General features: G+C 36.1%; 1 protein-coding gene across 13 annotated transcripts in view; it reads right to left on the bottom strand.

The window, feature by feature from the left end:
* The window catches only part of ATOSA (atos homolog A), a 132,974-nt gene that overhangs the window by 4,129 nt on the left and 115,259 nt on the right, over positions 1 to 13,586 (bottom strand). For 6 of the 13 annotated variants that reach the window (XM_015142273.3, XM_077939422.1, XM_077939424.1 and 3 more), the window contains 3 exons: positions 9,405 to 9,563; positions 2,956 to 3,024; positions 528 to 727 (listed from right to left, as the gene is read on the bottom strand). In XM_015142273.3, coding sequence (XP_014997759.3) covers positions 528 to 727; positions 2,956 to 3,024; positions 9,405 to 9,563 — 428 coding nt within the window. Of the gene's footprint in view, positions 1 to 527; positions 728 to 2,860; positions 3,025 to 9,404; positions 9,564 to 13,586 lie in introns of all 13 variants that reach the window. The other 7 variants (XR_013395585.1, XR_013395584.1, XR_001445904.3 and 4 more) reach the window with 2 other exon arrangements.

The raw sequence follows: 13,586 nt of genomic DNA on the forward strand, positions 1-13,586 counted from the left end.
CTGCAACCTCCACCTCCCGGGTTCAAGCAATTCTCTTGCCTCAGCCTCCTGAGTAGCTGGGATTACAGGAGCCCACCACCACGCCCAGGTAATTTCTGTATTTTTAGTACAGACAGGGTTTCACTATGTTGGCCAGGCTGGTCTCAAACTCCTGAAGATGATCCGCCCACCTCGGCCTCCCAAAGTGCTGGAATTACAGGTGTGAGCCACTGCACCCGGCCCTCGTATTATATTTTAAAATAGTATTCGTTTAGAAAATGTGTTTCATTGCCCCAGATGCATTTGTTTTGGCATAAAATATTTTATATTAAACAGCTATACATGAAAACTTCCTTAATTCAACAAGTAATAACAACCGCAGGAAGGTATGTCATGTACTTTCGGCATCTTGGCACATCATCAAGAGTCCCCAAACTAAGCAAAGTCCCAAGGGACACTGGTCTAGTTAGAGTCACAGTTTAAAAAAAAAAACTAAAAATTTCAGAGTTGTTCTAAAGTAACATTTTCATATTAATTTGAAGCATTACCTCAGATGTATGAGGTAGCGTAATAACCGTTCTTCTGTGTGTCGGATGTTCTCTTTATTAACACTTCTCTTCACTTCTTGTTTAACAGGTACAGAAAAAGTTCTTTGTCGTAGGAATGTCTGATGATTGGCTGGCATATCTCGTAAATCATATATCACAACAAACATCTTCACCACAGTCTTATTAGGATTAAATAAGGTCTGAAGAAACAATATAGAAATTATTCCTTAAAAATAGTGATTTGTTGTGACTCAGAATGATTGTGCCAATAATCAAACAAGATTTTAAACAACAAGGTAATACTACTGAATATAATTCAGTTTCAGGGACTAAAATTAACATAATTTCAAAAGTGTATGAAATAATATTCAGTATTTTTTAAAAGGTTCAATTTTTTGTTTTACAATAATATAAGGTCCAGTAAAAATCAAAATCTTTAGTCACAAATTTCATATGTATAAATTTTACTCCTTGTTCAGAGGAGTAACTTTAAGGAATAGTTCTACTAGCTTAAGCAAAATACATCCTTATTGGGTTAAAATATTCCAGTTCAATTATTTCAAACATAATAGCTTTGCTAAAGAGTATCAACTTCAAACTTCTCAAAATTGAGTTTTAATTTTTCTCACATTTTAATACCAAATAGAATATTTCAAATAAAAATACAAGCTCAGTAAAATTAGCATGTTTGATGTCTTAAGGACATATGATTATTATAAAATTTAAAATAGGTGCTCAAAGAAGAGACTTTTTCCTATCTGAACATTTCCCCAAGTTTAGAAAACAAAGCTCACTAGATCTATTAATATTAGATCTAAAGTAGGCTTAATACTTCATTTACTCATACATGGAATCATTTCAAAATCTGTAGCAAAACTAAGCTTTAAAAAAAATCCTCAATATCATTATAGACCAAAATATGTATCCATGGTGACGACTGAATTAAATTCAATTGTTGCTTGGTTATGAATAATTGAAGGAATATTATTTTTAAAGTACTCATTTTTAAACAAAACCCCAAGCTGCTGATCTGACTTTAACCAAATTACCAACACATCAATAGGTAACTTGGTACCCATGCTTTCAGAAGCTCATCCGTGGCACTGGACATCACTCACTGAATCAAAATGAGAAATATATCAATATCATAATCCAATTTTTGAAATCTAGTGAGTCTTAAGATTAAGGCTAATACATTCAACAACCACACCTCATAAGCCAGGAGTTCAAATCATGTTTATACACAGTTAAACTGTACACAGGATAGAAGACATACCCACATTTCATACTTATAATTAACCACTAAAGTTGGCAGTGTCCAAACAAGAGGTGAATGTGTTACCTCCGAGTTTATGCTTCACTATGATCACAACTGACAGCTAGCTTTCTGCTGACCCACACTTTCTCATGAGCTACATAGCCAAAGACAAGAGAACACTGTCACTCCTTTACTTCAAGAAATCGGTTTACTTGTGGTATTCTTGTGGTAATTCCTCCTCAGCAAAACTTATATAAATATGTATTACTATATATGTGTATATATATATACACACACGTACACATATTACATAGTTCTGTTTCATTCCTGTGTGATAGGAAATAAACAAAAGTACAGACTCCTTGCAGTATTGGAACAATGATGATGAGTAAAAGTGATCTGACAAAGTACTGAACACACTGAGGTCAAAGGTCATAAAAAGGCTTGCTGGATTAGATCAAATCCTGGGAATGAGGAGCAAGCCTTAGCTAGACTCTCGTTCAGTCTGCAAACTCTGTAATAGATTTGAGGGCTTGCAGGATTATGCTGGGTCAGATCTAGAGTGAACTCAATTTCAAGCTGGCCTTAATATCAGATTATTCTTCTCAGAACCCTAGACCAGGGATGATGAAAGACTGTTCTGAGATAGGAGGACTCTCCTGAGCCAAAACGAGATCAATGCCTACACCAAAAGGAATGATGCCTTCTCTGCCCTGACATCTGTCAGACTATATTTCTGCTTTGTGTGGTCATCTCATTAAATCAATTTTAGAAATTATTAGAAATAATTTTGTTTCCCAAGTTTTCCTGCCAAAGCAATTCTAATATTTGGGGTCTCCTTTTAAATAGGTTCATTTCAATCTGATTTATTAAAAAGAAGGCACCAGTAATATTAGGTTCTAAATATATTGAAAAGAGCCCTATTGAAGTTATGCAAACTGTCATATGCTATTTTTCTTAAGTATTCACCTTGATTAGCTTATTAATGCTTTCCTTTTATGGAGGTCCCCAAATGGTCATTCCTGGGGCAGAGCAGGGAAACTCCAAACAAAGCTGCAGCCCCACTATTACTTACCAAAGTTGTTGCAGCAGCAGTAGCAGGAGAAAGGGCTAAGTTCTATATGTATGTGAGAGAATGATTATTGCAATTGTAGGCTATAAAACACATACCACTTGTATTGTTCCTGAAGGAGGTACTCGATAACCCCTTTTACCAAGGGACTCTAAAGTAATCACACCCTTTAAATAAAAGAAGACAAATTGAGTACAAACTGATGCATATGTACATAAAAGACTAAAATAACTCATGTAATTTATTAAAATTTCAGAATTCTATTTCTATGGAAAAACATTCATATTGAATTAATAGAGATACATTCTATGTTTCTATCCCTAAGGAAACACTTTACTGTTCTTCCTGGTGATGTCACTATAAAGAATATATAACATCAATGGCCACAGCACTCAAAATTACTATTAAGATATAGGAATAAAAGTAAGGAGTTCCTAACTAAAAAGGAAATGAAGGAAGGTAACAGGACCCTTTCCATGTATCTTGAGGGAGAGGGGAAATGAAGAAGCAAGTAATTTATTGGTCTTTGGGCATGTAAAAAGTCACAAGTGTAGGAAAGTAAGTCTTGGCCCAAAATAAAGTCAATTCTTCCGTCTGGGAGTTAAGTTACATATCTGGATTTCCGAATAAAGACAGAAAAAAAATAAAAAAGGAATTTGGAAGTCTGTAGTTCCTGCCTGGTACTACTTTATGGGATAAGAGATGTTTAAGACAAAATGTGGAAAATGAAAGTTAAATCAATAACTTTCAGGCTGTGGAATGTTCTATAGTAAAGCTATAAAATCTCACTTTCCTAAAATTAAATATTTCTTCAGAAACAACCTTATATCATGTTGTGTTTTAATCTGGATATTATTAAGGTATTTTGCTTTTGTTTGGTCATTTACTTGTTAAGGAATCTAAGAATCCAAATTGATTCTAAATCAGAACACAATGGATTGAGAGCTGATTTGAGTCAAGGTTAAAGCTAAATGAGGGTCATTTCATTAGAGAAGTCTAAAAGAGGACATTAGGAGTCCTCCAGTTGTTCTGGTACTCAAAGAACAATCCTCAGATGAGCATCATCAGCATCACCTGTGAACTCGTTAGGACTGTGAAATGTCTGGCCTCTTCCCAGACCTTATGAAGTCAAATATACATTTTAACAAGATTCTCCAGATGATATCAATTTACATTAAGGTTTGGGAGCCCTGCTCCAGTATATGAAGTAGTTTTTCTCAGGATGTTCTCATTACTGCAAAATCCAGTAATGGGGTAAAAGCGTATTTGTTAAAACAAGGTAAGTTCAAACGGAATGTGTAAAAGTTTCTCAATAACCAGGATAATCAATAACTAGAATAACCAAATGACTATTGGTGGTAATTGTGATACTTTTTTTTTTTTTTGAGACGCTGTCTCACTCTGTCACCGAGGCTGGAGTGCAGTGGTGTGATCTCGGCTCACTGCAACCCTTGCCTCCCAGGTTCAAGCGATTCTTCTGTCTCAGCCGCCCAAGTAGCTGGGACTACAGGCGCTCACCATCACACCCAGCTAATTTTTGTATTTTTAGTAGAGATGGCAGCGGGGGGGTTCCACAATGTTGTCCAGGCTGGTCTTGAACTCCTGACCTCAGGTGATCCACCCGCCTCTGCCACCCAAAGTGCTAGGATTACAGGCGTGACCCACCGTGCCCAGCCTGTGATACTTAAGAGCTTTAAAAAATGAATGCTGATGCATTTATGTTAACTGGGATAATACTTTTCTTTCAAGCAGTTAAGGTAGTTAAGGAGAACTGTATGTTCTACATTTCATGATTCCATTATTATACATTGTACATGCCAAACTTATGTAAAAGCAAATATAAAACAGGACTGTCCTATTAGGTGACATCTCTCTGTTGGGTTCCAGGGTTAGGAAGTAAAAAGGAGTGGATAAAGGTAAAAGGGAAAGCCACATTCTGACATATGGATTCCTCAACGTCAAGTGAACAACACTTGACATCAGATTATTAAATTAACACATTAAGGTTAACACATACGTGGTTCTTGACAAATCATATTTGTCAAGTGGTTATTTAAAGCATGATAAAAGCACATCAACAAACTGCAACCCTAACCAAAACAGCAATGAAACTTAAACAATTTATCTCTTACAATCTGCCCTACATGCCTAATGAGGTACTCTGTATACCACATTTTTTTAATGAGCACAGTGTGGCTATTTACTCTACATGAAAAAGGTATGGAATATTATACGCATCTTCTTCCTAGTTTCAGAAAGAAAAAGTAAAATATACCTAAATAATAGCTATCTTTAAAATCACATAACTACATGTAATATACTACCGTTCTTCCTTGACAGCCATCGGCCTCCCCACCAAATACATACAGTAAAAGTGGTAAGGCAACTACTACCAAGTTTATGCTTGTTTCCTTTAATACATTCAATTCCAATAGTTTTTAGAACACAGTAACAGTAACTAAATCAATTTATTTAAAAAAATAGCTTTTTGAAAAAAACCATAAAGTTTAAGGCAACAATTTAAAACAATTTGTAAGCAATGTTAAGACTAGTAGCATTGGCAAGTTAGGAATTTTAGAAAGGGACTGGGAGATTATTTGGAATTTTATTATTATTCATCATTATTGTAATAATTTCATCATTTTAACTGATCAGCATATTAATACCTACGAAAAGTTACCATATTTAACACAAAAGAGAAAAACACATTTTCTTCTGGCATTTTTGTTTTTCTTTTTTTTGAGATGGAGCCTCATTCGGTCATAAAGACTGGAGTGCAGTGGCACAATCTTGGCTTAGTGCAACCTCTGCCTCCTGGGTTCAAGCGATTCTTGTGCCTCAGCCTCCCGAGTAGCTGGTATTGCAGGCACCCACCACCACACCCAGCTAATTTTTGTGCTTTTAGTAGAGATGGGGTTTTACTATGTTGGCCAGGCTGGTCTTGAACTCCTGACCTCAAGGCATCCGCCTGCCCCAGCCTCCCAAAGTGCTGGGATTACAGGTGTGAGCCACCATGCCTGGCCTTTCTTCTGGGATTTTAAAATGGAATAGTAGGGTTAAAATAAATATGGTCAAAATCTTATACAAAAATTCCTCAAATTATTATGGAATAGTAAATATGCACAAATAAGTGGAAAACTGAAAGAAATATATCTTGATCTGGTTAATTACAAATGAAAGGAAATCATACGTGGCCCTGATAATATTATAATGAAAGTCATATTATAAATTTGCCACTGGCACACCTGCCTTAGATATTTCTGCCTGGTTTCACAATACAACAGTTTCTAGACAGCTAAGTGTTGTCATATAACACTTGGAGAACATTTTTACCACTAACTCCCAACCGGAGAATAATATTATATGGCTTTGAGTTAATCTTTAAGGAATCATTTAATGAGAAATCCTATACCACCTCTATACCACAAAGATAGGATTTTCTGTGCTAAAATTTTACCCGTGTGAGTCATTTCTATAATCTGTGATAAGAGGTCCCAAAATTATTATCAGAGTAACAAGGTTATTATAAGAGTAACAAATAGGAGTTTTATGTCTTCCTTCGCCCTGCTGGTCTGTGATATGCATAGTCTTACCAAAACATAATCAGTTCTTTGAAAACAGACTCAACTACAAAAGTATAGAGAATATTCCCTGAGGAACAAAATTAATCCATAGCAGGAAACACTGGGACTGGGTCATTTGCAAAAAGAATGCATTCCTAATAAGTAAACTTTTAATAGAAAAATACAGCCTATTTTTTGAAAATATTCTAATTTTTTCATAGGAAAAATATAAACGGGATAGTTGACTGAAGAATGTTGTCAGAGAAAAGAAAATCAGAGATTCTCAAAAGGATAGATTAAATTCAGTAACCTGATTCATACCCTTGCCAATATCTATTCAACGATCTGCAATCATCTGTGTGTACATCTCTAGTACTTTCTGGAGTGATAAAATCTTTAATCTCTCAATCCTTCATTTTTTAGACATCAACTAAGGTGAAAGATTAATGCGTTTTGCTTTTTAAAAGCATAGTTCAAATTACCTTTTGCTCATTAATTTCCATCTAAGATATTTATTTGAGCTGATTTTCAGCCAGTTTACCCTTTTATCTTGTTTCCAAGCCATCCTAATGGCCAACAGGGACTCTGTTCACTAATGACAGATCACAGTATTTTATTTTATTTATTTTGAGACAGAGTTTTGCTCTTGTAGCCCAGGCTGGAGTGCAATGATGCGATCTCGGCTCACTGCAACCTCTGCCTCCTGGATTCAAGCTATTCTCCTGCCTTAGCCTCCCAAGTAGCTGGGATTATAGGCGTGTGCCACCATGCCCAGCTAATTTTTTGTATTGTTAGTAGAGACAGGGTTTCACCATGTTGACCAGACTGGTCTTGAACTCTTGGCCTTAGGTGATCTGCCAGCCTCAGGTGATCTGCCCGCCTCAGCCTCCCAAAATGCTGGGATTCAGGCATGAGCCACTGCACACAGCCAGATCACAGTATTTTAGACCTTATCTTTCCATCCTCTATTACTACATGCCAATAAAAGGTGTGAAACTGATGAGATTCTTGATGTCCTGGTAAGGCAAACAGGCTGTAGATACACTCTCATATTGTAAGTATTTGAGTATGATATGCATTTATTCTGGTATTAAACTTATCTCAGTGGTACTTTCCATTTCATTAATTGTCCAAAATTATTTTTTCCAAAATAATTCTGGGAAAGTGGGTACATCTTTCTATGGTAAATGAACAGGTAGCATATGTAATAACTGGGCAGGTTTGTGAAGGGGGGCCTCTTCATTCGATAATAACCTATGCTGGGCATCTTCACGCTTATGACCCACAGATGTGAATGTTGTTGGGAAAAGAAAATTTTGAATAAACAAGCAGACACCACTATGCTTTTTCTATCAAAGTGTGAAACACTAATCAAGCTCTTGACTAAAATCTTCACCCTTAGAATGGAGTAAGCTTTCCTTGAGGAAACTGGGCCAATAATGAGTAGGTCACATATAGGTTCCTAAGAGTAGCTTCCTTTCCTGTCTGTTGTTTCTCAATTATATAGATGTCCCTTTTTACAGCTTTTATTTAATAACAAAAGTCATTGTTACTAATGTCCTTGAAAACCTAGAAGGTTGGAGACAGTCATGTTAGGAGAGGAAGCAGTTGGGCCAGGTAGTAAGTTAGGAAATTCAAGCAGCAAGACTAGGCTATAATATTCAATGCCTACAGTAATCTGCATTTCTCAAAAGTAACACCTAACATGAAAACCCAGATTTGACTCCATATTTGATACCATCACTGTCAACTTTTTACAGACCTGCATGGCTAGCTACTTACCTCTCTTTGTCTTTTGGAAGAGGGCTGATACTAATCATATACTAGTACTCAGTATCGTTTTTGCAAATGAATGCTTATATTATCCACAAGCCATTGGAATAAAAAAAAATCAGAAAGGTGAAATCATAAATTGATCTTAAGGCTCAACACTATAACTCAGAGGTGTCCCATCTTTGGCTTCCCTGGGCCACACTGGCAGAAGAATAATTGTCTTGGGTCACACATAAAATATACTAACACTAACAATAGCTGATGAGCTAAAAAAAAGAAAAAAAATCACACAAAAAATATCATAATGTTTTAAGAATGTTTACAAATTTGTGTTGGGTTACATTCAAAGCCTTCCTGGGTTGCATGTGGGCTGTAGGCCGGACAAGCTTGCTCTAACTCCTCTTAGTTATTTCATTCTCCATTAAGACATTAGCATGAGTCTGAAGTAGCTAGTATCCTAAAGAACTCTAGGATTAGGCTAGTTGTGGTGGCTCATGCCTGTAATTCCAACACTTGGAAGGCCAAAGTGGGAGGTCTGCTTGAGGCCAAGAGTTCAAGACCAGCCTGGGCAACATAGGGAGGCCCTGCCTCTACAAAACATAAAAATGAGCTAGGCATGGTGGCGCATATCTGCAGACCCAGCTACTTAGGAGCTCCAAGGCAGGAGGATGGTTTGAGGCCAGAAGTTTGAGGCTGCAGTGGGCTATGACTGTACCACTGCACTCCAGCCTAGGCAACAGAGTGAGAGCTTATCCAAAAAAAAAAAAAAAAAAAAAAGAACCCTAGGATTAGAAAAGAATAGGCCCAAAGACAAACCAAACCAAACAGGAGAAAAAGGAGTAAAAGGGCCCTACAGAAGCCTTATGTCACCAAAGCCTTGTAGGACTAGAGGGCCGAGTGCACAGTAAGCATTTGAGAATGTGTGTGAACTCAGCACGATGGAATTACAGTGTCACTAATCAATTTTTACCATTTTTTCAAGACAAAGAGAAACAAGTACGTTTTTAGTACCATCCTTAAATGTAAAAGAGGTTATCTGTTGTTTGAACTAGCTTAGAAAGAAGTCGTGAGGTAATATTTTGGCATGTTAGTTTGTATTCAGCTCTTAGGAAGTGATTTATACTTTCAAGTATTGTACCAAAGCACTTAAAGAAATTTGTTATTAAGTCGGTTGATTTGGCAGGAAAACACACAATATAAAAAATACTTGCCATATAAGGAGAGGGAGCATTGTCATCTGAAACACTGTAGAATGACACTTCAACTGGAAGAGTCAAATGTGTGGGGCAGAAAGCACCACTTGCCCCTACCTCGGCAGTAAAACCATCAACAATGCCGAGAGGATCTAAACGATAGTTCAAGACAGATTCCTGGAAGACAAAATAATTTTTATAACTCAATTTAAAAAGCTAACACATTCATTTTTTTTCTATTTAAAGAAATATACACTTAGCCTAAAGGCAGAGAAGTGATAACACAGTGGTTGTTACCATTGCCATGTCCTTATTTCTGCTTTTCATCTGACTTGAAGTCAACTCCATCTCCCATCAGTCTTCTACCATCCTACAACAGTTTGGTCTTCTCTCACTATTCCAACTCACACTGAATTCTCCTGCAACTTCAGCATTAGTTAGGCCTAACTATTTACTACATTGTTTTTATATCTGTAAATTTAAAAATATGCTCTATCAGAGCAGGTATTTATCCCTCGCAGTGCCTATTCATGGTGCTAGGCACAGAGAAACACTTGAAAACCTAACAGGTTATATATGGAAGTTCCATTAAAAGATGAAGTCAAGCACTTATAATTCTAACCAAGAAATAATTGCTTCTCTTATAAATACTGTAGTATGTGACAAGTTTTATTTTGTTTAATTTAAAACATAAAAACATGCATTTATAAAAAGTTAAAAGTACAGAAATAGTACAGAAGCCCTTATCCATCCCTCCCCCGAGGTCACTTAGTGAGATAACTACTTTTAACAATTTAGTGGTTATCTTCCCAGTTATGAGAAACATATAAAACTTTTCACAAGCTTTATTTTATATACATATATCAACACATATATGCATACATCATGAAACGTGAGTAGCATTCCTTCAATTCTTTGAAAAGAAAGGTTACAAAGCCTCATGATTCTAAAAGTTTGTGTAGTCTAAATGCGAAACAGTGACATATCAGCAATTCTAATCTCCTGATCAAAAAGATAAAGCCAAATGACCTGGGTCACAATCAACCTTCTATATCTCCTTTTTGCCCTCTAATCAATCCAATCCATATCCTGTTGATTTTACCTCTCAGTCTCATGGCCTCATCTCCATCCCCACCACCACCACTATCCTAGTGACCTAGGTGATCCTCATAACCTCTCCTCTAAATTAACGCTACATCTTCTAATTAGTCTTTCTATCTGTAGTGTATCCTCTCTAGTACTGCCAGAGTTCTTTTTTTTTTTTAAAGGCTTATGGTATCATCTACCACTTAAAAACTTTGTTTCCTGCTGTCTATAGAATGAGGTCAACATTCATAGCACAGCACTTAAGCTCCACCATGCCTCTTGTTTCATCTCTCCCAACATGTACAGAGTCCCATGCTCCAGCTCCAGTTGATCCTTTCCAACATCGTCATGCTCTTTTACATTTGCACATGTGCCTTTGCACATGCAGTTCCCTTTGTCTAGAATCTCTGATTCCTGCACAAATTTACTCGGCAAATTCCTTCTCATCTTTTGTGACCAAGCTCAAATGACAGTTCCTCAGTAAAGCTTTCCTCAATCCCTTTTTAGCAGAGACAGTAGATATACAAGTACTAGGAAACTCCTATTACAATGCTAATTACTTGAGTTTATAAATTATTTACCCATCTGGGTAAATTATATGCCCACCTTCTCCAGTAGACAATAAACGTCTCTAAGGCAGGAACTTTATCATTTAAACTTTGTATTCCTAGCATATAGTAAGTACTCAACTAATGTGTCCTAAATAAGAAGTCCATTCTGAAGATGCAAAAAATTTTCATAGGAGAGGCACATACAAAAATGTTTATGGATTAAGGCAAATGACCAATATTAGTTGTTGACTCTATCTGAGATAATTTAGATTTTTGTAAATTTAATATACAAGCATATATGCTAGGCCCCACTCAGTGCAGTATGACAAGAAAAAAAAAAAAGGCATGAAAATAAAAAGCCAAAACTATCCCTATTTATAGAGCACAAGACTGTCTGTGTAGAAAAATCCCAAGGATTATTTTTAAAAATCTACTGAAATTAATGAGTTGAACAAGATCACTGATTTTTTATAGATAACACACACACATACATTTAAAAATACTAGCAATGAACAATTGACAATTTTTAAGTTACAATATCCCAGAAAACATGAAATACTTAGGTATACATCTACAAAAATATATCAAAAATCTGGGCTAGGTGTGGTGGCTCACACTTGTAATCCCAGCAGCTGGGGAGACTGAGGTGAGCAGACTGCTTGAGGCCAGGAGTTTATGAAAAGCCTGTGCAAACACAGCAAGGTCCTATTTCTACAAAAATTTTTAAAAAAATTAGCTGGGTGTGTTGGTGCAAGTGTGGAGTCCTAGCTATTCGGGAGGTTGATGTGGGATGAATGCTTCAACCCAGGAGATCGAGGTTGCAATGAGGTATGATCACGCAGCTACACTCCAGCCTGGGTAACAGAGAAAAAGTCCCTACCCCTATTTTTTAAAAAAAAGATGTCTGAGATATGCATGCTAAAATCTATAAAACACTGATGAAAGAAATAAAAGAATATCTAAATAAATAGATTTCATGGACTGAAAGACTTTATATTTTTAAGATGTCAATTTTCCTCCAATTGATCTATATTAAAGTAAGCCAAACAAAATCTCAGCAGGCTATTTTGTGGAAATAGACAAGCTGATTCTAAAATTTATATGAAAAAACAAAGGAGCTAAAATGGTTTAAGCAATTCTGAGAAAAAAACAATAAAGTTAGGACTCACATTACCTGATTTCAAGACTAGAAAACTGAACATCCATATGCATAAAAAAGGGAACCTTGACTGCACAGCTCCTATCATGTAAAAATCAACTCAAAATAGATTACAGATCTAAACATATGAGCTAACACAAACTTTCAGAAGAAAACAGAAAAAAAGCTTTGTGACCTTGGGTTGAGCCAGTGGTTCTCACCCAGGGGATATATGGTAATATATGAAGACATTTTTGGTTACTAGAACTGGAAACGGGGGTACTATTGGAATCAAGTGGGTAGAGGCCAGAGATTCTGCTAAACACCCCACAAAGCACAAACAGCCCTTCAGAAGAATTATCTAACTCAAATGTCAACAGTACTAGTGTAAAGAAGCCTTGGGCTAGGCAATGTTTTTTTAGATTCAACATCACAAAGTAAGATTCATTAAAGAAAATGTTACTAAATTAGACATCAAAAAACTTAAAATCTTTTACTCTTGTAAAGACACTGTCACAAAAATGTACAGCCAAACTTCAGACTTGGAAAACATATATGCTTATTTGGCAAATAAGTGCAGGAAAAGAGGCTCAACATCAAGTCATCAGGGAAATACAAATTAAAACCACAATAATTAAGGTGAAAACGACTGATCATTGCAAACACTGGTAAAGATGTGGAAGAACTAGAACTCTCATACAATGCTGATGCAAATTAAAATGGTATAATCACTTTTGAAAATAGCTTGGCAGTTTCTTAAGAGTTAAACATACATCTATCCTATTACCTACTCTGCTCTACTCTACTCTACTCTACTCTACTCTACTCTACTCTACTCTACTCTACTCTACTCTACTCTACTCTATTCTCTCCTCTCCTCTCCTCTCCTAGTCTGGGTAATTACCCAAGTGAAATGAAAATTTATGTTCACATAAAAATTCATACACAAATGTTTATAGCAGCTTTATTTTTAATAACCCCAAACTGGTGACAACCCAAATGTCTAAAATCAGGTGAATGAATAAACAAACTGTGGTCTATCCATACAACAGCATTAAAAATGAATGAACTCTTGATACACAGGACAACACGGATTATCTTAAAAAAATGACACTGAGTTAAATAAATCCACAAGCCACCCCCCTAAGAGTACATACTGTGTGACTGTATTTATATAAAATTCTAGAATATACAAGCTATTTTATACTGACAGAAAGCACTAAGATTCCCTCATATAGGAAAAATAACTCATTTCCAATGGTTGTATTATGCGTGACTGAACTGACTGAAGAAAATCACAGGACAGATGAATTGAATGGATGATGACAAGGTTTTGCAGTAGAAAACTCTAAATCAGGGGTGTCCAATCTTTTGGCTTCCCTGGGCCACAATGGAAGAAGAATTGACTTGGGGCATATGTAAAAT

The sequence above is a fragment of the Macaca mulatta genome, chromosome 7, assembly GCF_049350105.2.
Source record: "Macaca mulatta isolate MMU2019108-1 chromosome 7, T2T-MMU8v2.0, whole genome shotgun sequence".
Lineage (NCBI taxonomy): Eukaryota > Metazoa > Chordata > Mammalia > Primates > Cercopithecidae > Macaca > Macaca mulatta.